The sequence below is a fragment of the Miscanthus floridulus genome, chromosome 7 (assembly GCF_019320115.1).
Source record: "Miscanthus floridulus cultivar M001 chromosome 7, ASM1932011v1, whole genome shotgun sequence".
NCBI classification, from domain to species: Eukaryota; Viridiplantae; Streptophyta; class Magnoliopsida; order Poales; family Poaceae; genus Miscanthus; species Miscanthus floridulus.
In genome coordinates, this window is record NC_089586.1 from 109,435,726 (window position 1) to 109,463,544 (window position 27,819).

General features: G+C 42.7%; 1 protein-coding gene and 2 long non-coding RNA genes across 3 annotated transcripts; 1 reads left to right on the forward strand and 2 right to left on the reverse strand.

Annotated features, from left to right (window-relative positions):
* Nucleotides 1-311: 311 nt before the first annotated feature.
* LOC136464220 (uncharacterized) lies at nt 312-1,660 on the reverse strand. The gene is made up of 4 exons (XR_010761161.1): nt 1,302-1,660; nt 1,085-1,177; nt 746-816; nt 312-639 (listed from the first exon to the last, which is right to left on the reverse strand). It is a non-coding gene; the product is annotated as an uncharacterized lncRNA (long non-coding RNA).
* Nucleotides 1,661-14,812: 13,152 nt separating this feature from the next.
* Nucleotides 14,813-19,481, reverse strand: LOC136464221 (uncharacterized). The gene is made up of 3 exons (XR_010761162.1): nt 19,059-19,481; nt 15,570-17,533; nt 14,813-15,174 (listed from the first exon to the last, which is right to left on the reverse strand). It is a non-coding gene; the product is annotated as an uncharacterized lncRNA (long non-coding RNA).
* A 4,157-nt stretch (nt 19,482-23,638) lies between these two features.
* LOC136464222 (transcription initiation factor TFIID subunit 8-like) lies at nt 23,639-25,282 on the forward strand. Its single transcript, XM_066463180.1, has 2 exons — nt 23,639-25,047; nt 25,151-25,282. Exon 1 carries the CDS (start codon nt 24,196-24,198, stop codon nt 24,943-24,945), a length of 750 nt encoding a protein of 249 aa, XP_066319277.1. The 5' UTR covers nt 23,639-24,195; the 3' UTR covers nt 24,946-25,047; nt 25,151-25,282.
* Nucleotides 25,283-27,819: the final 2,537 nt, after the last annotated feature.

Below are 27,819 nucleotides of genomic sequence, written 5' to 3' on the forward strand. Positions count from 1 at the left end.
AGTGCATGAATATAAAAAAAGACCTGCCGCACCCTATCCATCCATTGGTGATGCTCATCCACGGTGCAGAGGTGGCCGCCGAGCTCCTTGTGGGCACAAAATATTCAACGAATTCTCTAGATTAGTATAGTGCACGTGCTAAATTCATCCACTGCGTGAACGGTGCCTGGCCTAGTCTGACTGCGACTGCACGGGTGCCGACGGAAGGGAGGAATGGGCTCAGCTCGCTCAGCCATGACAAGAAGCTCGGGTCGAACGGCATCAACGAGAGCAAGAACACCCCATGGAGGAAGACGGAGGGAGCGCCGTGGGGGAGAGGATCCCAGGGCAGCCGGCGGTGGCCCACGACCTGCACCCTCCCCCGCCCTTGGAACAATGGCCCGTGCTAACGCTACGGTGGCGACAAAAAAAATAAATTATAAAACTAAAATAAATCATGCTTAGAAAAAATAATTCATAAAACTAAAATAAAACATGCTTTGTGTAGGCCTCGACGACTGCAATCGATGGGTAAGGCCCCGACGATGCCGAATTCTCCTAAATTTTGGTGACTCCTCCATGGCTTTTCAAAGATGATCATCCAGGTAGTCATTCGGTCATGAAGCAATCATGCTTAGATTGCCAAATTTCAGACAAACTCTGGAATAGCATAAGAAAAGGGGGACTGAATTAATGTGGTTTCGAGAGCAGACCAAAAAAGGAGATGTAACATGTTTATTCTAGTTTCACCAAACATATAAATTACCTGATCCTTGATGCCCTATCATTAGTCATTTTTAGCTTCACGACCTGCTGAAGAAGGCCCTTGAGCAGCAACTACAAAACCCAGATACAGACAGTTTGAATAACAAATATTATATTATTAGTGCTCTACCAAGAACCATGTGCAGGAATATGAACATTTAGTTTGCCGTGTTGCTCAGAACATGTATGTAATGAACAAATACAATCCACATATTCACAGGCTAGCTAAAGAAAAATACAGTTTCTAGTCCCTTCATAATTCAAATGAATACATGATCCAACATATGAGAGCTGATAAAATTCAGATGAGCAGTAGTGGAGAGGATGGAGGTGCACTCACTTGGGCCCAGTGCAGCCCATGGTCGTCCCGAGCCCTCCGTTAAGCTTGAGCACAGCGAGCTCGTCCAGAAGCTTCTTTTCGTCTCCTCGAGATCTACCTCAGAGACACATGATCCAATCAGTGTTCACAGGCAGTGTGTAAATGATCCCCGGTCGGATCCACCTACAGCCAGCACGCTATACTTAACCTAAGATCAAATCGGAACGGGCGATCATACCTTCGGGAGGCGACGCGATCGAGGGTATCGTACGTCACCACCACCTCATCGGTCGGGGTTTGGATCTTGCTCCACTCGATCTGCTCCGCCTCCCCACTGCAAAACGCGACAGCACCATGCCAAGAACATCCGCTAGTCCTTGCACCTCCTCCCGTGCTTCATGCGGCCGCAGCGGGATCGCTGCAGCAGGAGGCGGCGCGGAGCGGCTGGACGCGCGGCTGCACGGCGGCTGGGGCGGAGAGGGTGGCGGGAGGCGGACGTCGCATAGCCCCACACAGTGATCTCGCTGATCTCGCGCGGATGTCGCGGGCGTGGATGGGTTTCCTTGCGCGAGGCAGATGGCAGCGGGGTGAGGAGGATCATACACGCGATCTTGATCGACGGATTTGAGTAAGGAGAGGCTGAGAAGCAATTTGAATGATTGATTTGTACGTGTTTTTGTGGGTACATTTTTTTGGGTGAGCGAAAGAGGGTCATTTCAACGAGAGAGGTTATACGGTGTGGATTTAGCAATGTTTATGATGGTGCATTAGTAGGGTAGGTTAGTAGGATAGATATATCAATTGTTTTTTTAGTTTCTGTGTCTGAAAAGAGGATACAAGAAGGGCGTTTGCGTAATTTTACATCTACACTAATCTAACCTTGAAAACTAAGGACGTGTTTGGAACGATTTCACAAACTTTGCTCCACAAACTCCATCATAGAGCAACACCACAAAACTTAGAGTTTGTGGAGTACATCTTTAGGTGTTCTCATAACTTCACTTTTTTCTCGAGCAAAGTGTATAGAGTTAAACCTGTTTGGCTAAAAAACGTGAAGTGAGTGGTCCCAAACACCCCTAAGAATCACAAAATTATAGAACGGAGGAAGTAATTCTAGTACGATACTACTCCCTCCGTCCTAAAATAAGCGTACATTTTAATTTTTTAAAAAATCAAACATTCAAATTTAACTCAATAACGCCATGTGTTGCATTTATTTTAGGACGAATGGCTAAGTTATGTATTTTGTATAAAAAATCAATATTCTGAATTCCTTCATTGCCACTAAAATTTATAACAATTTCTTCGTTGCCATAAAAAATTATGAGTTTCTCTCGTTGTCATTCATTTAGAATTTTTGATCCCCTCATGTAACACCCAATAAAACTGCAGATTGAATATATGTGGGCCCAGGAAATCCTAAACCACATATACATACAAATTGAAGTGATATCATAGCACGAACCACGTTTATAACTTTATTACATCTCATGAACATGTCTTACACATCATTACCAACGGCATTATTATAGTGGATACGTAGAAAAGATACAAAAACTCCATCCCACAGGGACACTGACTAGTGGTACGCCCTCCTCAGTAGTCCTGGACATCCTCAGTAAACTCCTCATAGCCTTCACCATCTAGAACCCATCCGGGATTTTCAATGGTGACAACAACAAGCGTCAACTCACCATGCTCAGCAAGTATAACTACAGGAAATGCAAGGCTCAAGGGCTTGACACGGGTTAAAGCGGTCAGCATTTTAGTCGATCATGTTTTATTTAACACCTAAGTTGCTAACTTAGTGAGAAAACCCTTTCCCATGTGAAGAGTATTTATAAACATCAATATTAAAGTTATCTCCCATCCATCCACATATCTGGCTATACAAAAAGGATCCAGGCCGCTCGTATCCGTGAGCACGGCTGATATATCAGTTTAATCAAACTCTGCAGAGTGTGTATAATTTCACCTTGAGTCGTGATCCCCATTTGCCCGGCACCCGTCAACCCCCTAACACTTCCAAGGTGAGTAGGCAGGGTCTCACTACGAAGTCTTTCACGAATTACCCTAACAAGTTAGTAGCCGTGAGGTTTCAGCAGCTAGGCGAATGGAGGCCCCCTTCAAGACTAGCACACCCTAACCACAGCCCAGTACATATCTTGACAGGCAAGAAAGCCATTCTACAACCTAGGCCCCCTCTTGTGCCTTTCGGTAACCACTAACGAGCTAGAGAAAACTAGTTATACAGCTAAGATCGTGCCCACTTTGATTCTCAAGGATGTACAGATGTCCTAGGTTGCCGCTTTAAGTGATAGTCCTTATGGAGAGCAACTGGAGCATAAAAGACCCATACTCCAGCCCCTTTAAGTTGCTAAAAAGCATCTTTTAACCATTATTCCATAAATCCATTAGTCAAAATTATAGTTAAGCCTTTGTTGAACGTAGCAAACTTATCCTTGTATTATACAAACCTCCCATAGGTAACAAGGAATATAGATCAAGTATTTCTAGGCATGTCCTTAGGGTGTATCAAATTAGACACATGCATATGTTTAAAAGTGATTAAAGTTGCTGGGTAACAAGGAAACCATAGGCTATACTTGCCTTGCTCAGAAGCTTGATCCTGGTACTGCTCCTCAAACTCCTGCTCCTCGAACACCTCGCCCTCTATACGCATAACCATCACCAAGCAAGATATCTAGTACAATCATCACATGCAAGAAAGATATATTTCTATTAGAACATTACACCATGCAATAGAAGCATATAGAGAAACACTTATAAAATTATTCTACCCATTTCTATGAACACATGAAAGCGAAGATCACTCTAATCGGACCTAAAATGAGAAAGTTATGAGCAAAACCATTTTCAGGGACATTTCTGCAATTAAAAATATTTTTCTAAGGGCCTATTCACTAAAACCGAGGCCTAAAACATGATAAAACCTAAAACAGAGGGGTTTTATAGCCAAAACAGGGTACGCTAGACCGCGGGCACAAAACCTAGAGAGCTCGGGGTCCAAACTGCTAAAAATAGGACCTAAATCTAAGGTTCTTTGCACTGAGATGGATGGTAGGTTGATATCCAAAAAACTCAGGGGCCTCAGCACAAAAGGCACGGCTGCTGCCGGGCGCACGCCGACACGGCGCCACGCGGCGCGGTGGGGTTGGCTGGGGCCGTGGACACGGCCGTGGACCACATGCATGGGCTCGGTCCTGTGGTCCACCATGGACCGGCGGCGGTCACCGCGATGGCATGCCATGGGAGCGGCTCGGGGCTCACCGGCGAGCAGCTAGTACGACGCTCCTGGCCTTGGCTCACGAAGGGGAAGGCACCAGAGGAACACGAGCACAACGGCGAACTTGACCAAGGCCTCGGCAATAGCGGTGAGGCTCACCGCGACGAGGGCAACGGCGACGGGGATCTGCAGAGAGAGATAAAGAGTTCTGATGAGCCTTTGCTCACGCAAAATAAAAATGAAGGGCACGGGGTTGCTTTGGATGGGCGCGGCTTCACCTTCCGAAGGTCGTCGACGCAGCGATGACGGCGACGGGCTACCGGGGACGGCAACCTAGAGGTGGGGCGATGGCGGTGAGCTACAGGGACGGGAAAGGGGAAGAAAGGTGACGCCTTGGCCTTGGCTTTATAGGTCGGGGAGAGGCGGTGGGTGGCCACGGGTGCGCCACTAGGGCCGGAGGAGGCGGCTCAATGGCCATGAAGGCCACTACCACGACGGCGGTTACAGTGGAGGCAGAAAGGGCAGCGGCGCCTTTTGGCTAGAGGTAGGGTAAGAGGTGTGGACCACTGATGGGTGGGGCTAAGGCGGCAGCTGGTGCGGGCTAGCAGCGTCGGCGGCGCGCTGGTAGGCGGGAGCAGGCTGCTCCACACGAGCGCGGGCGCGGGGAAAAGGGGAGGAGGCCGAGAAGGCATCGGCTATGGGCCTAGGTGGGCTGCTGCACGCGCGAAGAAGGAAGAGGTAGAGGGAAGGGGCTGGGCCGGCTCTGGTTCTGGGCCGAAAGGGTGGCGAGGGAGAAAAAGAAAAGTCTTTTCTATTTTATGTTTTTGCAAACTTGCTCAAATTCAAACAAAGTTTGAATTCAAGCCACCCAATACCAACCCTGCACTCAAACAAAAATTATGCACCAGCATGAATGCAACAAAAATGTTTCTAAAGTCTTATATTTGATTTTAATATTCATAAAAATTATTACTTGGCCTAAACAATTCATGATAAATTGAATAAAAGAGGCAAGATTATAAACTATTTCTGAAAATAATTTTTAGGGTGTTACACCTCATTGCCATTATTGTTGCATGATCAAGCTTTATTTCCTTGGTTCCCATCCATATAGATAATTTGTTCCCTCCAATACCATCGAGAGAATAGGACACTATTACAAGATGTTCGTTATATATGACTAACTTTGTAACACTGTTGATAGCTAAACTTGACCACTTTCTGTAGTTTGAGCTTGATAGTATGCTTAGGCAACTTTTTTCCCGGACTAGTTAAATTCAAGTTGAATTAGCTTAATTTTTTTAAACTTGGTTGTGATTATTAAAACTATCATAATTTGTAAAATAATTAATCGGCTGGCCAGTATTGCTAATGACTAATTAGTCTAATTAGAAATTATCGATCATAATATATTAAGACATACTCACCTGTTTAATAGACAAATGTAGTTGGTTATATATTAATTATGGTTGATATTAGATTAAGATTGGACAAATGAGAAATGCAAACTGCAACTTTGTACGATACTGAAATATACAATTGCTTTCGTTTATTTGGCGACCATAACTTTGATTAGCATATATATTAATAATCAATATAAGGAGAAAAGAAAGCTGCCGGTGAGAATTTATATTATAATCAACAATCTTTATGCTAATTTGCACTTGGTTGACCATTTTTTGTTTCTCGGATTGCTGCTGTATTTTTGTTAGCTGGCGGTTACTGCCTACTACCCCAGATTTTTTAAGAGGTAAAAAACAGAAAATATGTACGTAGAGATATAACGAAATAAACTTGAATTTAATTAATTCAGCAAAATAAATCGCCTAGGCAACTATCAAGCCCAGAGTATAAAAAAATGATCAAATTTAGTTATCAACAGTGTTCACAGAGTTAGTCCTATGTTACGAACACCTTATAACGGTGTTTTGTTCTCTCGGTGGCATTGAAGGGAACAAATTATCTATATTGATGGCAACCAAGGTAATAAAGCTTGATCATGCAACGGTAATAGCAATGAGGGGATCAAAAATTCTAAATGAATGGCAATAAGGGAAACCCATATTTTTTATGGCAACAAGGGAACTGCTATAGATTTTGGTGGCAACGAGGGAATTCTCTCTATTTATAATATTAAATAAGTATTAGTAGATTTATCATGAAATATTTTTATAGTATACTTTTTTATTGTTATGAATGTTAATATTTTATCTATATATTTTATTAAACTTTAAATATTTTAATCAATAATACATCTAGAATTATATTTTTTGTGATGGAGGCAGTACCACTAACAAGTTAAGTTGAAGAAGGACGCTACTATCTTCGAAGCCAAGCCGAAGGGACATTTAAGCTATTACTAGGATCATTGAAAGCTCTAGTTTGATTTTGGTGAATTGATGAAACCCTAAGTGCTAACCTAGTTTATCAAGTGATCATGAGATAGGTAGCACATTCCAAGTGATGAAGCAAATGAAGATCACGACATGAAGATGGTGATGCCATGTTGATGATCAAGTGCTTGGACTTGGAAAGAAGAAAGAGAAAAACAAAAAGCTCAAGGCAAAGGATAAATTATAGGAGCTATTTTGTTTTGGTGATCAAGACACTTAGAGAGTGTGATCACATTTAGGATTGATAGCCATACTATTAAGAGGGGTGAAACTCGTATCAAAATACGGTTGTCAAAGTGCCACTAGATGCTCTAACTCATTGCATATGCATTTAGGATCTAGTGGAATGCTAACACCCTTAAAAATGTTTGTAAAATATGCTAACACATGTGCACAAGGTGATACACTTGGTGGTTGGACACATTTGAGCAAGGGTAAAGAAGTTAGAGGTGAAAAGGAGTTAGTCTCGCTGGTCACAAGGTGACCGGACGCTGGTCCCTGAGGAACCAACGCGTCCGGTCAGTTGTAACAGTGAAGACGCTGGTGTCGGTCAAACGATCGGACTGCTGGGTCGCTCAACGACCGGACACGAGCAGGGTGTGTCCGGTCGTGTTGTCGGGCAGCGCAGCAAAAAGTCACAGTGTGACCGAACACTTGTAGGGTTCGGTCAAAGCATGACCGGACGCATCCAGTCGAAGAAAATCGTTTCTAGAACCTTACTGGAAATGATCGAACGCTGGAGGCTGAGCGTCCGGTCAGTTTGTGCGCTGCGTCCGGTCGATAGATGACCGTTCAAATCTAACGAACGGTATTTGAAGCAGAGGACACGTGGCGTGAATCATGTGACCGGACGCTGAGGGCCAGCGTACGGTCGATTGGACCGGAGCGTCCGGTCACCCCACGTTGTGCCCAGTGAAGGGATACAACGGCTCTATTTCGTGGGGGCTTCTATTTAAGCCCCATGGCCGGTTGAAGCTCATACCTTTGGCCATTTTCATTGACATAGCAACCTTGTGAGCTTAGCCAAAGCCCTCCCACTCATCTCCATCATTGATTCATTATCTTTGTGAGATTGGAAGAGAATCCAAGTGCATTGCTTGAGTGATTGCATCTAGAGGCACTTGGTGTTTGTGTTTCGTGTGGCACTCTATCGAGGGTTTGGCGTGTGAAGCCAATTAGCGCGTGAACCTCTAAGTGAGTGAATCGTCCAACGAGGACTAGCTTGCGGCAAGTAAGTGAATCCTCAGTAAAAAATCATTGTGTTCATCATTGATTCCGAGGTGATTGGTCTTCATTGTTATTCATCCTTGTGATTGATTGGTTCCTTCATCTACACGGCGGTATAACCTTCTTGATCACTCTCTTTACATCACCGCAAACTAGTTGTCAAGCTCTTTAGTAGTAGCTAGTTGTGAGAGCTTGCTTGCTTGGTTGGTGTGGCTCATTAGGTTAGCCTTTGAGAGCACAATAACATTGGGTAGTGTCATAGCTATTGTGTGAATAGATACTATCTAAACTAGAATTAGTGGTAGGTGGCTTGCATTTTGAGTAGGCTAGTGCAACACTTGCTTCGCCTCATAATTATATAATTATTTTGTTAAGTGTTGTTGTAGAAATTTTTTATTAGGCTATTCACACCCCTCTAGCCATTAGGACCTTTCAAGTGATATCAGAGTCGAGGTCACCATGATTTGAGGCTTAACAACCTTCGATATAAAAATGGCTCAAATCAACAATACCAAGAAGCCACCCCAATTTGATAGCATAAATTATCCTTATTGGAAGTCAAAGATGACCACACACATCAAGTCAATCAATAGAAAGGTGTGGAAGGTGGTAGACACTAAAATTGAGATTGGTGATCTAGAGAATCCCACCGTGGCCGAAGAAATACTCCTCCAAAACAATGACATTGCTCTAAGTGCTATTCATGATGCAATTGATGAGAGAACATTTAAGCAAATCAAGAATGTTGAGATGGCTCAGAAGGATTGGAAGAAGTTGGAAGAATCATTTGAGGGCACTCAAGCCATGAAGGGTGCAAAGGCTTACATTCTCAAGGAGAAGTTTGCAAGCTTCAAGATGAAGGAGGATGAGAGTGTGCCAGAGATGTTTCATAGGCTTTAAGTGCTTATCAATGATCTCAAAGCACTTGAAGAAGAGGTGAAGGACAAGGACTTCTCACATAAGTTCTTGAGATGTCTGCCTTCAAGATTTGATACATTGGTCACCATTCTAGTGAGAAGCGGTTTGGACACCATAATATCAAACCAAGTATTGGGGGATATAATGACCGATGATACATATAGAGATGAAGATGAGAAGAAAGAAAAGAAGGAGAAGAAAGATGAGAAGAAGAAGAGTGTGGCATTCAAGGCCACATCATCCAAGGGCAAAGCTAAGCAAAAAACATCAAGTGAAGAAGATGAATCTTGAGATGATGATGATGATGAGAAGATGGCTCTCTTTGTGAAGAGATTTGGCAAGTTCATGGTGAAGAAGGGCTATCGTGCTAGAAGAGAGAAGTCTTCATCCAAGAACAAAGAAGAGTCAAGAAGGTGCTTCAAGTGTGAAAGCAAAGATCATCTTCTTGCTCAATGCCCATACAATAGCGACAATGATGATGACAATAAGAAGAACAAGAAGGAAAAGAAAGAGAAGAAGGACAAGATGGCATTCAAGAAGAAGAAGGGTGGTTCATATGTGGTCACTTGGGATAGTGATACGTCCTCAAGTGATGATGATGATAGTGATGATGACAAGACCACCAAGAAGAAGGCATTTGCAAGCATTGCTATCAATGAGAAGCCTTCTCTCTTCGAATCTTCATCATGCTTCATGGCTAAGGCCACTAAGGTACAAACTAGTGATGATGAAAGCGATGAAGAACATGATGATGAAAATAAAAATGAAAATAACCATAATAGTGATAGTGATGATGATGAACCTACTAAGGATGAATTATTTGACATGCTAGAAGATGCTAGAGAACACTTTGACATCAAGAGAAGGGAATGCAAAAGCTTGCGTAAGAAACTAAAAGTCCTTAAGCAAGCCTTTGATGAGCTCAATGCATCTCATGAGAGGCTAGAGGAAGCAAATGAGAAACTTGGCAAAGCTCACAAAAAGCTTAAAAAGGCTCATTCCTCTTTGCTTGATGAGCAAAATAAAAAGAAGCATGTTGAAACTTGCAATATAGGTTTAACTTATGATATAATTGATGAATCACTATCTATTCCTATCATTGTTGCTCCCGCTAACCCTTCTTGTAGCACTTCTAATTCTACCTCATCTAGTAGTGATGGTCTCACTTGTGATGCCTCACTAATGGTTGAGAATGAGAACCTCAAGAAGGAGGTCAATAAGCTCACTCACACCTTGGCTAAGGCTTATGATGGTGAGGACCGCTTGCTTATATGCTTAGGTAGCCAAAGAGCTTCTCTCTACAAAGAGGGATTGGGCTATACCCCCAAAAAAGGCAAGGCAGCCTTTGCTCCTCACAAGACTAGTTTTGTAAAGAATAATGGTCGGTTTTACACTAGTTGCAAGCAAGTGGGTCATAAAGAGCAAGAATACAACAACAAGAGCAAAAATGCTAATGTATCCTCCATAAAGCTTGATTCATGCTATATGCTTACTAAGTGTACAAATGGTGTAAAGGCTAAGTTCATTGGTAAACCATGGATGGGCTCAAAGAAGAAAGCTATTTGGATACCAAAGAGCTTAGTGACTAACCTTCAAGGACCCAAGCAAGTTTGGGTACCTAAAAAGAATTGATCTTCTTTTATAGGTTAATTACAAAGCCAGAGGAAGGCATTGGGTTCTTGATAGTGGGTGCACTCAACACATGACCGGTGATGCAAGAATATTCAACTCAATCAACACTAATGGCAATGATGGTTATGATAGTATCACATTTGGTGATAATGGCAAAGGCAAGGTCAAAGGACTTGGTAAGATTGCAATATCCAATGACATAAGCATATCTAATGTGTTGCTAGTAGAAAGCTTGAACTTTAATTTGCTATCTGTGGCTCAATTATGTGATCTTGGATTCAAATGCATATTTGGGGTAGATGATGTAGAGATCATAAGTATAGATGGCTCTAATTTGATCTTCAAAGGCTTTAGATATGAGAATCTATACTTGGTTGATTTCAATGCTAGTAAAGCTAAATTATCCACATGTTTGCTCACTAAGTCTAGCATGGGTTGGTTATGGCATAGAAGGCTTGGTCATGTTGGAACGAAATAATTGAATAGATTGGTTAAGCATGACTTAGTTAAAGGCTTGAAAGATGTTGTGTTTGAAAAGGATAAGCTTTGTAGCTCTTGTCAAGCTGGCAAACAAGCTAGAAACACCCATCCTAAGAAAAGCATGATGAGCACTGATAAAGCATTTGAGTTATTGCACATAGATTTATTTGGGCCAACATAATACACTAGTATCGGTGGAAACAAATATGGCTTTGTGATAGTGGATGACTACACTAGATAGTAGATACACATGGGTATTTTTTCTAGTGGACAAAAGTAATGTGTTTGCAATATTCAAATCTTTTATCAAGGGCATTCACAATGAGTTTGAAACAACCATCAAGAGAGTTAGAAGTGACAATGGTAGTGAGTTCAAGAACACTAGAATTGATGAGTTGTGTGACGAATTTGGAATTAGACATTAATTCTCGACCAAGTACACACCTCAATCGAATGGCCTTGTTGAGAGGAAGAATAGAACACGCATTAATATGACAAGGTCTATGCTTAGTGAGTACAATGTGAGTCAATCTTTTTGGGCCGAAGCTATCAACACGACTTGCTATTGTAGCAACCGCCTCTATTGTCACCGATTGAAAGAGAAGACACCATATGAGCTCTTGAATGGTAGAAAGCCCAACATTGCATATTTTTGGGTCTTTGGGTGCAAATGCTATCTCTTGAAGAAAGGCACTAGATTGGGCAAGTTTGACAAGAAATGTGATAAAGGATTCCTACTTGGCTATTCCACTACAAGCAAAGCATATAGAATACGGAATTTGGATAGTGGTACTCTTAAGGAAGTTCATGATGTTGAATTTGATGAAACCAAGGGTTCACAAGTAGAGAATGAAAACATAGAAGATGTTAGAGGCATTCAACTTTCAAATGCCATGAAGAACATGGATATTGGTGAATTAAGGCCTAGGCAAGTGAATGATGATGAAGATGATCAAGTGCAAGTGCTCTCCAACTCAAATGTGCAAGATGATACAAATCAAGTTAGTGCAAGTGGATCTCATGACAATGAACAAGATCAAGTGACTAGTACATCATCTCAACCCAATGATCAAGCAAGTGCAAGCAATCAAGTTCCAATCCTCCAATCAACCAATATTGCAAGGGATCATCCATTGGACACTATCATTGGTGATATTTCTAGAGGTGTACAAACAAGATCAAGATTGGCTTCATTTTGTGAGCATTTCTCATTTGTGTCATCCATTGAACCAAAGAAGATAGATGAAGCTTTGAAGGATGTTGATTGGGTAAATGCTATGCATGAAGAATTGAATAACTTCATAAGAAATCAAGTATGGGAATTAGTGGAAAGACCAAAGGGACACAATGTGATTAGAACCAAATGGGTCTTTAGAAACAAGCAAGATCAAGATGGGATAGTAGTAAGGAATAAGGCAAGATTGGTAGCACAAGGCTATACATAAGTTGAAGATCTTGACTTTGAAGAAACATATGCCCCGGTTGCTAGATTGGAAGCAATTAGAATCTTGCTAGCCTATGCTTGTGCCCACAATATCAAGCTCTATCAAATGGATGTTAAGAGTGTATTTCTCAATGGCTATATCAATGAAGAAGTATATGTTGAGCAACCTCCCGGTTTTGAAGATGACAAGAAGGCCAACCATGTATATAAGTTGAAGAAAGCTTTGTATGGCTTGAAGCAAGCACCTAGAGCATGGTATGAGAGATTGAGGGATTTCCTACTCTCTAAAGGGTTCACAATGGGCAAGGTTGACACCACTATTTTTCATCAAGAAGATTGGAAAAGATCTATTTGTATTACAAATATATGTTGATGATATCATATTTGGATCAACTAATCAAGACTTTTGTGATGAGTTTGGAAAAATGATGGCTAATGAGTTTGAGATGTCCATGATTGGAGAGTTGAGTTACTTCTTTGGTCTTCAAATCAAGAAATTGAAAAATGGTACATTTGTGAGTCAAGGAAAGTATATCAAGGACATGATCAAGAAGTTTGGCATGAGTGATAGCAAAGCCATTAGTACACCAATGGGAACCAATGGCAACTTGGATAGTGATGCAAGTGGAAATATGGTGGATCAAAAGTTGTATCAGTCTATGATTGGAAGCCTACTCTATGTGACCGCATCAAGGTTGGATGCCATGTTTAGTGTATGCATGTGTGCAAGATTTCAAGCTTCACCAAGAGAAAGTCATTTGAAGGCTACAAAGAAAATATTGAGGTACTTGAAGCATACACCAAATGTTGGTTTGTGGTATCCCAAAGGAGCAAAGTTTGAGCTAGTTGGTTACTCCGACTCGGATTATATGGGATGCAAGGTTGAAAGGAAGAGCACCTCGGGCACATGTCAATTATTGGGAAGATCACTTGTTTCATGGTCATCAAAGAAGCAAAATAGCGTTGCATTATCAACCGTCGAAGCCGAATATATATCCGTCGGTAGTTGTTGTGCACAAGTACTTTGGATGAAGGCTACTTTGAGTGACTTTGAAATCAAGTTTAAGAAAGTGCCATTGCTATGTGACAATGAGAGTGCAATCAAGTTGACCAACAATCCGGTTCAACATGCAATAACAAAGCACATTGATGTCCGCCACCATTTCATAAGAGATCACCAACAAAAAGGGGACATTTGCATTGAGAGTGTAGGCACCGAAGATCAACTTGCCGATATATTCACCAAGCCCTTGGATGAGAAAAGGTTTTGCAAGCTAAGGAATGAGTTGAACATTTTGGATTTCTCAAATATGTGTTGATGCACCTCCACTTATATGGCATGTCTTTCCTTCGAGCATTTCAAGGTAAAAGTTGATTGGCATGACATACATCCTTGCTAAGGACATGTTTAGTGCATCTAGTCATCTCTCTATTTTATTAGGCCCATTCATGAAAATCAAATGAATTTGATGTTTATATGGTATCACTATCGCTTCTTTGCTTGACTTAATCTAGTGGTAGCATATGACATGTTTATGGGCTTGTAAACCTAGTGTTTAATCTAGAAAATGAGCTCTAAGTGTTTAACTCAACATGGTACAAGATAACCCTTATTTGGAGGTGTGAAGAAGCTTATCCTTGGATCAAACCGAGTTAAATATCTTTGGCAAATGATCTAGATTGGACCAAATTTGGAAAAATGATCCTCACCCCATTGACTGACATTGATAATCCCTACCTATCTATATTTTAAGCCTTTGTGGTCATTGATGACAAAGGGAGAGAAATAGTGCACAAAGATAGTGAAAAGACAACACAAAGGGGAAGAGAAATAAAGATACAAGTGATAGGGGGAGAACTTATCATAAGAGGAAATATATGATAAAAGGAAAGGGATCAACAAGTAGGGGGAGCAAGCTCATAAACTTGTATGGTGTATTTGAATGTGCATTTCATATGTGTGCTTGCATGGCATAAGTTCTAAATTTAAAATATCCATGCTTGTGTGATGTATGCTAGTTGTAAGATTGAATGATGAAATGAAATCACTAGATAATTTTCATTTCCAAGTTTTTACAAGTGGTATCTTTTCAAAGTATGTTTCCAAGTGGTATAAAGCTAACCATGGTGCTAAGGATGGTATAATGGTGCACTCTGATTGGTATCACGCTTCAAAAGTCCGATCTGCACGCAATTGATTCCTTGATGACATGATCTTAGGAGCCTTCGAGTCCCTGTGACTCTCCTTCCAAATGTTGGTGTAAACAGAATCCTGTTGGGAGTTTCCAAGCACCAAGCAATGTCGAAGTAGAATACCTCCCTTAGACTACAGAAACCATGTCAGGTTTCAAAAAACAAAAAGCCATCAGAATCAGCATAAGAAACACATATTTATGAAGATGCACATAGATTCCATGTTACATCTAAGAGCCAGCCCTCTCTGTTCTACTCTTTGATCCTCATTACCTTCAGAAAACAACTAAGATTAAGAACCAGGGGCGGCATAAGTGGAGCACTTTCGCAAAGATGGAAGGGCCATAAGCTAATATGACTTACTGACCTCATAACTAACTAATACTAATTACTGTAATCAAGGAGTGAGTTATGTTTGGCTTGATAATTGTCTTGCCAATAATCAACATAAAATAATTACCTAATTGATTGCAATATCAAGAAACAAAAGCCAGTTAAACAAAAACCTGTTGTTCAGGTGGGAAGGGCACCAAATATTGTGGGCTTATGTGTTTGACAGTCCACTCCATCCAGGCACCTGTTAAGAAGATACACACGGTATTATGAAGAATGAAACATATGCTCCATAGCTCACAAGGGAATATTAATAAACTGCTAAAAAGGCAATCGACATGTAAAATCCCTCAAAAGAAATTTTCTTGCCATAGTAAGAAGTAGATTTTTAAGTTGCCTAAAAAGGCAATCGACATGTAAGGGAAATTTTCTGCAGTGGTGGCGCTGTATTTTAGGGTCATATAATTTATTTATGTTCCTTGCATGTGTGTAAATAGTACATTATCTGTGCGCTCTAGCCTCTTTTTATTGTATAAAAAAAGAAGGTGATGTAGACTTTTAAAAGTCAAAAAGACTAATTAATACCATTTACTTACATTACAAAGCATTGATATTATATATAAAAGGACCAGTAGTTACCTTCGTTGATCTGGTTTGTCAAGTCTTTAAATAGTGTGCGGCAACCATGATTTTCAACGGGTTCCATGTACCTAAGAATGACTAAAACATAAAAAGATGAATCAGGTCTGAAGCTTCTCGATATCTTAAGAAACTTTTCCAACCCTGAAACTTTAAGATATGCAGCATATCTGTCTTTTAACTATTTTGGTAGCAACAGAAGTACATCAAAACATAAATATGAAATTATCTATGAGTTTTTGGTAGCAACAGGAATATCTAGAATGAAGTCATTTCCTATTAAGAAACAAATAAATATGAAATCATTTATAAGCTTCTCGATATCTATTTTGACAACTGGGTTTGGTATCCTCAAATCAAGCTCCAGGTACTCCCTTTGAACCCATATTACGATCAAAAACTGCAAGAAGGTGGTGTTATAAAAAATTCAAAAATAGAAAGACCCTGTTATCATCTCAGATGAATAAACCTGATAAGGTTTCTTGGGAGACTGTCCCTAGGAGTTGTTCCAGTTACTCGTGGGAACCATCCTCTATATTTTCTTGAGGAATCTACATTTTTGAACGGTTCACACTTGTTCAAGTTAACAAAAGGAGTATCCTAAACTCAACATTTACAAAATTCTGCAACTACATTTAACATCAATACATTGTTGCTTGCTAAATGCAGTTAAATAAATGTGGTTTGCCAAAAACCATCATAGTATGGATGAATCCAGGAGTTGACACCGAGGATGGATTAATAGACTTTATGCAAAATCGAAAAGTGAAGTTCATTTGATGCCAAAGCGAGCATTATTAGGTATGCATCCTGTACTAATATTCAGTGTGTAAAAGAGACACAAAAAAGAGAACAATTAGAAGATCAGTGATGTAGAAAATTATTCAAATATTTAGTTAGTCCATATACCAATCCATACGAGCAGTGCCTTGTGTTTGGATCATAGTTCTCCTACTGCACATTGCACTCTTGTAGCGTATTAGTAGATATCTAGTGTAAGCAGCTGGCATCACGCATCAGCTAACTTCAATAATAAGCATATCAGTTAGAAATATAATTGCATAGCTCTGAAAGACCTTAACATTTTATGGTTTTATTTCAGGAAGCTATGAAGACAGTAAAATTCCTTGACAATACTATATTCAAAACTAAAACAGTACTATGTCTGATTAAGAATTTAAGAAGCTGAGATCACACTGGCAAAATTTTTCAAAAAAAGTATGCTACCATTATAGATACCTATGTCTGATTAATCTCTATGAAAAAAGATCAGTGCACATCAAAATAGTAATTGATAAGATAATATGGCCTGACTGAAACTTACATAAAATAAAAAGTCTACATAAACATTCATTTAATTAGAACCACATATAATTTTCCCTTGCTTTCTTAGTTCTCCAGAATTTTAAAAATTGAGTAACATAAATTGCCCGTGCTAACAAAAATTGAGTAACACAATATTTTAACCAAATTGGATCAAGGTACATTGAAAATGCAAAGTGCTTCTTACAGTTTAGACCTTACCTTCGAACTAATTGGTCATTCCTAAGTTCGTAGGCTTCAAGGAAGTATCAGAATGAAAACAGGAATGGTTGAAAAAACAAAGTTAAATATATTTTCTTTAAATACATCTATGCATAGTGCTCGCAGTTTCTAACAAACTAATTCTGCAATGTTATGTCTCCCACATGCAACTGCATTAGTTAAAAGAACCTGCAAAGGTGCCAATTAAAAATAGTAAGTTGATCTCCAGGTGATCTAAATGGGTTTAAAATAAAATTAATTTCTCCAATACCTTTTACCTGTAATTTCACAGTGACTCTTTCTAGTGCTTATGCGCCAAGGCCAGCTCCAATCTGCCGTGCTCTGCCTTTCAATTCATCCATATATGTATTTGATTCCACGCCACCCAAGCACCCGCAGTTCCGCACAATCCAATCAGGCTCCATCCATCCAAGCATATTCTTTATACGGAAGCAACAATTAATTAACTCTAAGCCACCAAGGCAACAAATCAGAAGCAAAATGAATGAATAGAAAACCGACAGATTGGATTAGATTTTCGTCCATGGAGAAATCAACTACACCCCAAGCGGACGGATTTAGGAGCTACGGGGAGGGAGGGAGAGAGAACGGACCTGGATCTAGATCACACAGTAGGGATGGAGAGCCGCGGCGGCGGGGATGGCGTCCGCGATGGCGAGGATGGCGGCCGCCGCGCTCTGAGCCCACACCACGCTCCCCGTCACGTGCGTTGCCGGGTGTGGTCACGCGCCCTCCCGCGCGTCGCCAGGGTGTGGCCGCATGCCCACAGGGGCTCCCATGCTCCGTCGCCGTTTTTCGCTCTCTTTCTCACGAATGATTGAAACCCTAGCTCCTGTGCCTTCGCATCAGTGGGGGTTGGATCTGAGGCAGAGGCGCTCCATCGCCTGGTGGTCGGTGGCCTGGCGTCGCCCTCGCTTGGGTGGCTGATGGCGGCCTGGAAGGCGCCCTTGCCTCGCCTAGTGGCCGACGCCCTCGCCCTGGTGGCTTGCCTCGCTCGCGTTGGACTTGCTGGCCTTCTCGGAGCTCCCACCTACGGCAAGCGCCTCCACCTCAGCCGTGCCGACCCGCCGACGGTGGCGCGAGCGTGGAAGCGCGCGAGGGGAGACGGCGATAGTGGTGCGGGGATGGAGATGGGGAGCGGCACGTGCGGCGGTGGCCCGTGGGATACAGCGGGGTCTGGGATCAGCGAGGACGACGGCGTCGAGGTGGGGTGGGGATGGATCCATCGTATAGGGGGTGGGTTGGGGGGTGGGGGTGCGGTGATTGCGGCTTTCCGTTTTTAGAGCGACTTGCGCGTGGACGGGAGCCGCGGTATCGCACGGGCAGAGAGGCAAACCCAAAACAAATGTCGTACAAAAAGTGCCCACACTTTGTTCTTTTTAGTTGTAGGAGATTATCACATAGAATGTGTCAACATAGTAGATTGATCCACAGTCGGCTCACGCAAGCATGGGCGCAACGGCTCATGTCTTTAGAACTGCGACATCAGCGGTCTCACAGCATCTTCAATAATTTCTAAAAAAAATCACTTGATAAATTAATAAGTTTTTTTTGAGTGACTAAAAAAATTAGGAGTATATTTATTGGCTTTCTTCAGCAGTTTCTAAATTCTCGCTCTTGGAAGATAAAAGTTAATTTTACATCAGGATTCTCAAACTATTTTTAAATCGTCCCAGCCACTTGTATACTTTCTTTCTCTCTTGTACATTTGCATCATGACTTCATGAGTCATGTCCTACTTTTTATTTTTCCGCACGTTCTTGCACCTTCAGATTAGCGCGATTGATACCGCGCATATTTATCCGTGTGACGAGGTCATTTTTTTTTCCAAGTGCGAGAAGATTGGGAGTTGAGATAGGGAGTTGTTGGATAGCATTTTTTTTCAATGTTGCCAAAAAGTTTAGATTGGAAGTAGGTTTGGGAAACTTTTGGAGATGCTCTTACATTGCAAGTGCTCTCTCCATCCAAAAAAGTGCACTTCTAGCATTTAGAATTTATCCTGCAATAAGGTTCACCTGACTTCACCAGCTCTGTGAGAGAAGAAGAGAGGAGAGAGAAAAAAAGCTTATGTGAAGAGTGCATAAACAGTGCATATGTCAGAGAAGCTGAATCCGATGAAGCTCTACCAAATGGGGCCTAAGTATACTTCTAGACCATGAACCACCTAACACTAATAAGCAACTATTACATGTTACGATACCATTTGTTACTTTCTCCTATAGATTATGAGCGTCAACATTCGAATTCCTACTCTCATGAGCAAAATCAACATAAATAAAATCACGAGCCCTATCCCTAACCTCCTTCATACACAACTTGGCCATACGGACCCATGCCTTCTTCTCCGAGACTCCTAATAATATTAGCACTGTCTGAAGCTAACCGGAAGGACTGCAATGTTAGATTAGAGGCCAACGTTAATCCTTCCCTGCATGCAATCGCCTTAGCTGTTTCAGCATCAGTAATACCATCCAGTACCACACCTGAAGCTCCCAAGATTTTTTTACCTGATCGCGCAACAACTGCTACAGACGCTCTACCCATGTTCCTGGAGATTGTTGTATCAACATTGATTTTCATACAACCCATTGGAGCGCGTGAGCCACTTCGGTCTCTTAGGCTATCCGCACCGCTACCGCCAAACCCACCTGCAAACGCACCTGCGCATGCGATAGCGGCCGCGCGCGCGTAGCGGACGCGATTCCCAGAGGACTACTGTGTACACGCTAAATGCACTGTAGCGAGCGAGCGAGAGAAAGAGAGAGAGAGAGAGTTGGGGAGGGAGGGAAATAAAATATGGAATAGTGTGTATAGAGTATGGGATAGAGATAACACGGGTGCGGGAGAAATAGATATAGAGTAGAGAATCTCGATGACTAAGATAGAATATTCCTTTTAAGAGATGAAAATAGAGGTGAACGAGTGCGGATAGCCTTAGTCTGGACTGTCATCTTCATCACCTAAGGCGGTTTAGACGCTAGTAAATCAGCCACATAGTTGTTTAAAACTATGTGTCGATAGGGGGCTTTGAAAAATATTCGGAAAAAGTCTATATAACCCTAACTATTTAGAGTGGACTATTTCACTCCCCCCAAACTATAAAACCGGATTTTTTATCCCGTGAACTTTCCAAAACCGGTCAAATAACCCCTAAGCGGTTTTGGACGGTGGTTTAGTTACAGTGACGGTGGTTTTATCTTTATCTTTTTTTATTTATTTCCGCTGAATATTTGAAAAATCATAGTAAATCATAAAAAAATCATAAAATAGAAAATCCAATTTTGTTGCACTCTACATGAGTAGATCTACACAATGAACATATAATATGGTATGCTTTAGTACAAAGTTTTTGTTGTAGCTTTAGATCTATATTTTTCTATAATTAAATGGAATAATTCATAGCCGCAGCTTCTATGATCCAATTGTGGTGAAATTTTTATGGTAGACTAATTATTGTATGCTTGAAGTATAGTAAAAATTTTATACTCATTGGATCATGTATAACTTAGTTATAGATAAAGCATAGATTTAACGAGCATAAACCTAAATAAATCTATAACTAAGTTATATATGATCCAATGAGTATGAAATTTTTACTACAGTTCAAGCATACAATAATTAGCCCATCATAACAATTTCACAACACTGGACCATAAAAAGCTACAACTATGAATTATTTCAATTAATTATAGAAAAGCATAGATCTAAATCTATAACAAAATACTAAAGCATATTATATTATATGTTCACTGTGTAGATCTACTCATGTGGAGTCTAACAAAATTAGATTTTCTATTTTATGATTTTTCTATGATTTACTATGATTTTTTCAAAGATTCAGCGAAAATAAATAAAAAAGACAAAACCACTGTCACTGTAGCAAACCAATGTCCAAAACCGCTTGAAGGGGTTATTTGGCCGGTTTTGAAAAGTTTAGGAATAGAAAATCTGATTTTATAGTTTGGGGGTGAAGTGGTCCACCATAAATAGTTAAGGGTTATGTAGACTTTTTCCAAAAATATTCTCATATATAGCTTTCCTTCTTGCGTACCAAATAGCCCACATCGTCACCACCACACAAACAAGATCGCCATGAGACACTAACTTGATCAATGTGGCCACCCATGCCGTGGCGTTTCCTCCTTTATCTCACTCAGATGTTCAATAATTTTTTCACGCTCTAGCGCCCCCCACACATCATGCCATATTGCACTCAACAAAGAGTGCCACCAAGAGTCCAGAGCACCGCATAACACAAACGCACAAGTGTTGTGGTTTGCCATGTTCCGGTGCCGAAGTGCGTCGGCTGATGGCAACAAGTGCTGTGCCAGACACCAGAGGAAGACTCTTATCTTTGAAGGAACCTGGACTTGTCACAAAGAAGATGACTCATTTTCTTCCTCTCTCCTATTTGACCTTTCGACGTTCTCCGTCAACACACGTCTTGTGATTAACATTCTGTAGACCAAATGTACCACGAAGATCCCCTTCCTGTCATGATGCCAAGCCCAAAAATCAGGTTGTCGTCGATTACACAAAGGTATATATACATTATAGCCACCCTATCAGTTTGCGTAAAAAACTTATGAAGCTTTGCTGTATCCCAGGTTGCCGACGTGTGGTCGATCAACTGAGGAAGCGGTGCTGAGCTGGGAACTGGTCGGCGATGCTTTCTTTTGGCAGCCAGTCCATGCTCCAAATAGATGTAGTTTCACCGGACCCAATGCTTTCTTTTGGCAGCCAGTCCGTGCTCCAAACAGATGTACGGCCCCGTTCGGCTCACCAAAAAATCGGCTTATTCGACTTGTTTTTTTTTCCAGTAGGAACAATGTTTTCTCTCACAATAATTTAGCCGGAACAATTTTTTTCAGCTAGTTTCATCCAAGTTTCAGCAAGCCGAACGGGGCCTCACCAGACCCAATGCGCTTGGACCTCTGTCCCATCCAGGCGAGCGCCATATCTTGGAGAGGGCCGAGCCCAAGCAGCCGCCAAAAAGTCTGCGATATCCTCCTTGAAGCACGACATAAGAGTAGGGCTGTGTTTAGATGGCGAATTTTTTTTGAAAAATGCTACTGTAGCATTTTTCGTTGTTATTTGGCGATTAGTGTCCAATCATGGACTAATTAGGTTTAAAAGATTCGTCTCGTGAATTTCGGCTAAACTGTGTAATTAGTTTTATTTTTTATCTATATTTAATGCTTCATGCATGTGTTCAAAGATTTGATGTGATGGAGAATCTTGAAAAATTTTGCAAAATTTTCTAGAACTAAACTGGACCTAGGTGTGTATTGCTTGAGCCACGAATTTGATGAGCACTTCCTTGCCGCCCAAAAAACAATGCGCTCTTAGACTGTCTCCAACGATGCCACCAAAATGCAAAATTGGTGCTGCACAGTAGTTTGGGTAGCAAAAACCGAGCTCCAACGGAACACGCAAGCACAGGACGCATTTTGCGTAACAGCCCAATCGGAAGGCAAATAAGCGTATCGCGAGGGAGACGACGCAAACGTTTGGCGCCGTTGCGGTGGGCCCGCGGCGAGGCGCGGCTCGCGACGGGGCGCGGCCGGCTCGGCGAGGCGAGCCCGAGGCGGGGAGTCGCCAGCGCTTCCAGGCAGGTCCGCGGCCGACGCGGCCAGGCAGGGCTGCTGCGGGGAGCCGCTGGCGCGGCGAGCAGCCGGATGCGTGGCGTTGGAGGGCGAGAAAGGCCGTGCCGTGGACCTGACGCCGCTGGCGGTCGAGGTCATCGCCGAGAGCTTCAGGGAGTGGCTGCGCGAGGAGATCCGGCTCCGAGGCGAGTTGCAGGAGCCCTAGCAGCTGCGGGTGTCCGTCGGCGCAACCCGCGGCTGTCGGGCCCGCGGCTCGGCGCGGCGCTCTTCGCGGGGCTCGCCAGGGCCGGCTGCTCCGTCTTCGACATGGGGCTCGCCACCACGCAGGCGCCGGGGGTGTGGAGATGGGTGGGCGGTGAACAGACCGAGGAAGAGGAAGAAGAGGGCTAATTTGCGTGGCCTGTTGGAGAATCTCCATTTTAGGTACAGGAGTCTTTCTACTGTATATCACCTAGATCGGAGAATGGGTATTGGATTTAGGTCTCATCGTTAGAGACAGTCTTGTGCACCACAGATCCACGCCAGAGTTTATATTCCCGAAAAAACAATGTTCTATTCTTGTTGGCCCAAGAGAAGAAGAAAAGAAGGGCCCAAAAAGAGAATCAGTAAATTGCAGCCCACGGACGCACGGAAGAGGTGGTCGCAGCGTTTTTTTGAGCCTGATTAGCAGAAGACTAGCATTTGCCATGCCAATCTCAGAGCAAGCGAAAATATGAGTACACCAATATAAAAATAAGCCAATATTATGGTAAGACAATTAAGGTTAGCATTTAGTTTGTTATCAACAAAATAAAAAAAAACTTATCTAGCTATTTTTTTAGTACCAAACTAATTGTGTGCCAAATCTCTTAAACTTACCTGTATTTCAGGCCTTTGTTCTAACTAGAAGATTGACTAAAAAGCTAGCTTACCAAAATGCATATGTTATAAAATAAATTACTCGGTCTGTAATATAGCATAATCTGACATTTGAAACTTATCCTGAAATATAAGAGATTCGATGAACAAAAAGATAATATTTACTAAATAGAAATACTTGATTCAGTACTAGCCATATTTTTATATATAAGGGAACTAAGAGTCCACTTTTTAATTATGAGGAATAGAATCAGATTTTAATAATTATGGAAAGTTAATATGAGAAGTACATACATCTATTATAGTCTCTTTTATTTTATTAAAAATAGTTAAAAAAGTTATATTTTAGGATAGAGGAAGTAGGCCATAAAATCCAACTACAAGATTGGTGGCAAAAGATGGAAAGGAGAAGCCTGTTTTCCTTCTCCTTCTCCAGGACCAGCGGATTTGTGCTAACCCCTGTCCTCCAACAACTCGAAAAAATCCCGTCGACAAAATAGAAACAAAGACCCGCTTTATTATAAGAAAACACAAACCGAAAACATGGCATAAAACCCTCGATTGTAAGGATCTGACCGCTAGGGTTTTAGGCCCTTTCCTCACCGTCGCCGCCATGTATGGGAACTCCGGCGAAGCACCCCCGTGCCGTCCCACGCCACCTACAGGCCGCAGTCTCCACCGTCTCCACCGCGCAGATCCTCCGGGCCTCCGGCTACTCAGCCGCGGAGCCTGCCGCGCTCCGCGCCCTCTCCGACATCGCCGGCCGCTATATCGCGTCCCTGGGCCGCGCCGCCGCAGCCTTCGCCGAGGCCCGCGGACGCACGGAGCCCAACGTCGCCGACGCCGTCCTCGCGCTCGAGGACCATGCGCTCGGCGGCTTCCCCGGCGCGTCCGACCCCACGCGGCCGTTGCTCTGTTCCGGCGCGCTCGCGGAGCTCGCCCAGTTCGTCGCCGCGGTGAGGGAGGTCCCGTTCGCGAAGCCCCTGCCGAGGAGGGATTCGGGCTGTGGCTCCGGCGACGGGTGGGAGAGCTTCGCTGCGGCGGGGAGGGAGCCGCCGCTGAGCCACGTTCCACAGTGGCTGCCCTGCTTCCCCGAGGGGTGGGAGGAACGGTTGCGCGTTCGCTGCCAGGAGGCAGCGAATGACGAGAAGGACACGGGGCAAGTGGTAACGGTGATGAACGGTAATGGCAAGAGAGGCATGCCCGAGAATAGGGAGAAGCTGTCGTTCCGCTTGGGACAAAAGCGGCAGCGTGTGAAACCATCCGACAAGCATGGTGGTGCCTTCGAGCGGTTCACAAAACAAGGAGAAAATTCTCTATCCATAGAATGTATCTCTTCAGCTTCAAATTTAGTCATTGGTCCATAGAATGTATCTCTTCAGCTTCAAATTAAGTTATTGGTCCCTTGGCATGGAAAAACTCTGAAGCACTAGAGCAATAAGCTGCACTCGTTCTGTGTTGGCCTTCAGGTCTGAAACTGTTACTTACACATGTGTATATTTAACTGAAGCTTTCAAGTAAGTCTCTTCAAATTGTGCCTTTCTTGTTAATTATCTTCAATTCAAATTTCAGGCATTCACAAGAGCCAAACCAGCACCTTCTGTTTCCTATCGCTGGCCAAATGTATCAGTTGTCCTTGACAGGGATCAATAAGTGAGGGCGCTAACAACGCTGATTGTTGTTGCGGAATGACTCCGATTTGCTCCTATTCTAGTAATTCAGCGTTTGGCTCTTTCTTCTATCTGCAATTTAATCTGGTTAACCTACTTCTACATATGATGCCTTTGTTTTGGCAAGGCATATGGTATCTAAACTGAAAGCAAAATGAATTGGTAGGTAAACACAATTGATTTAGTGGTAAATCATAAATGTGATAAACCAGTTTGAATTGAAATATTAAAATGCAGCGTCATTTATTCTTCCTTTATGGCAGATTGCTCTGACCAGCTATTACTACTGAGTTTATGCATATGAAATAGTGTGTGAATTGTGAAAGAAGTATAGTGCAATTGTGCTCTCAAGAAAAAGAAACTGTGCAATTTTGCTCTCAAAAAGGACATTGCTTGGCACTGCATGTTTACTTTCTGCATGGTGCATTCAGTTTTAGGATGCAAATTATAATAGGTGCGCCTCACATACTTTACATCAAAAGGACTATTTTAGCTATGTGTAAGTGGTCTGAAAGGTTATAATCCATTCTGTGAGGGCTATTTGATATGTTTTAGCCCATGTTATTTTTTGAGTCCCTATTTGTTTGTCTTTGCAGAAAAGATGAGTACCCCAGATCTCAGTTATCCATTACGTGTATTATATTTTGTGCATTAACAGTTAGAAAAGTGTTTAATTTCTTCTGGTTGAAATCTTCAAATAATTGTGGCCTGTTAGCCAGGCTGCCCACAGGATCAGCTTGGGCTCACTCTATGCCAACATGTGTTTTCTGCCGCTGGCCTTGTGCCTGTGAGCACACTAGTAGATGTGATTGTTGATCTGTGTTAAGTAATGATGTTAGCTTTGGTTCTGTTTCCGTAGGCCTAACCCTAGAGCTCATTTACCTAAATGCCTATATATATATATATGTGCACTCACTACAGTGATTAATCAATCTACTATTCCGTGAGCCAATTTCGCTTATAGTTCCTGTGGCTTGTTTACGCTTTTGGTATCGTTGGCTTAATGTAGGTGAATCAGAAGCAGTTTACCATCTATGATATGCGTTTGCTTTTGCTCATCTTATTTAACTGTGCCATTTTATTATTTTGATACTTAGATTCATTCCCAACAAATTGCTTGGATCACAATTGTGAATTCAACTCTGCTGCTAGAGTTCCATAAGGTGTTGGGAGCTTCTGTATGGACTATCGGACTGCAGGACTTCAGAAGATCTGGACCATCCTCTATTGGTGCAACATCATATTCTATCAGACCTGAACCTTACAGGTGATAGGTCTACTGGAGCTCATAATGTTGTGTTGTCCTCATTATGGCCACTTGATTCGGAGTTCCTGAAAGGAGAATATTGCAAGGCCTTCTGGACACCCTCAATAGTGATAAGGGCAAGTAAAGTAATTCGACGTCTCTTGCTTTGCTGGCAGTTACTTGGAACTCTTTACCTGCAGGTGGTGCAGAGCTTCAGGGAGATAGAGATCAGGAAGACTCTGCCCTGTTTGGTTGTGTGTCCAGGCAATGCTGCCTGACCAGACGGCAACCCCAGGCTGTCGATTTTCAGCCCCTGGCGGCTGGGATCGGATCGCTGCCTCACCGACAGCTAGTTTAAGGTCGTGATCCAAACATGATGCATTAGAGGAAGAAGATACCAAGGTGAGGCGAAGCGCCCCATGTTCCTAGTGAGGAGGACTTCCTCTGTACTCACATTTGCTACTTTGGTGATGTCTAACAATGACGGCAATGACTATGAATACAGCAAAATCAGCAGCTGGTAGCGTAGGCGACAAAGCAAAGTTACTAGGGGAGGAGGGATAATGACGCACGATTACAAGAATCCTATATAAACATTAGTGACTATATTATTATTGTGTTTCAAGTCGACATGCGAAAATACCAAGGTAATCGTGACAGGTGGCATATGCAAATCATACACAGGTATCGGCGTATCGCCATCCCTAATTGGAGTTTTGGTCACAACAACATGCAAATCATACACAGTTATCGGCGTATCGCCGTCCCTAATTGGAGTTTTGGTCACAACAACACTTATTTCAAATATAAGCAAACTCAGCAAACAATTGAAACTTGGAAACTGCTGATGCGCGTACCAAAGCATGAAATCGGCAGATTTTAGCACATCGCGTGAAAGTAGACCATCTGATGGCTCACGCGTCAGTCCAGGCCAGCTGGAAAGCCTCCTCGAAAACAGCCCGGTCATACAGCACAGGCTTCCCGGGCTCCTCCGGCCGCACGAAAGTGGCCGTTCCGGCCGCGTGATTGACAGCTTCCATGAAGGACTCGCACGCGGTGACGGTGCGCTGCGAGAGATACCCCTTGGTGGCCGCCTCCACTTGCAGCAGCGCCTTCTGGATGCGGTTCATGCACTGCCCGAACGTGCCGTGGTCGACGGACAGGAAGAGCTCCGCCTCGGGGAAGCGGACGTCGGTGTCGAACGGCGCCGGGTGCTGGTACAGGCCCCGAATGGTCGCCCTCGCGTCCTCGCGGGCCTCCTGCTCGAGGAGGCTTGAGTTGGCGAGGGAGCGCAGCGCGGCCACGACGTCGTCGTAGCGCGCCCA

Bases quoted from the DNA above. Each gene is read 5' to 3' on its own strand.
- LOC136464222 (XM_066463180.1), top strand. From the start codon at position 24,196: ATGGGAACTCCGGCGAAGCACCCCCGTGCCGTCCCACGCCACCTACAG.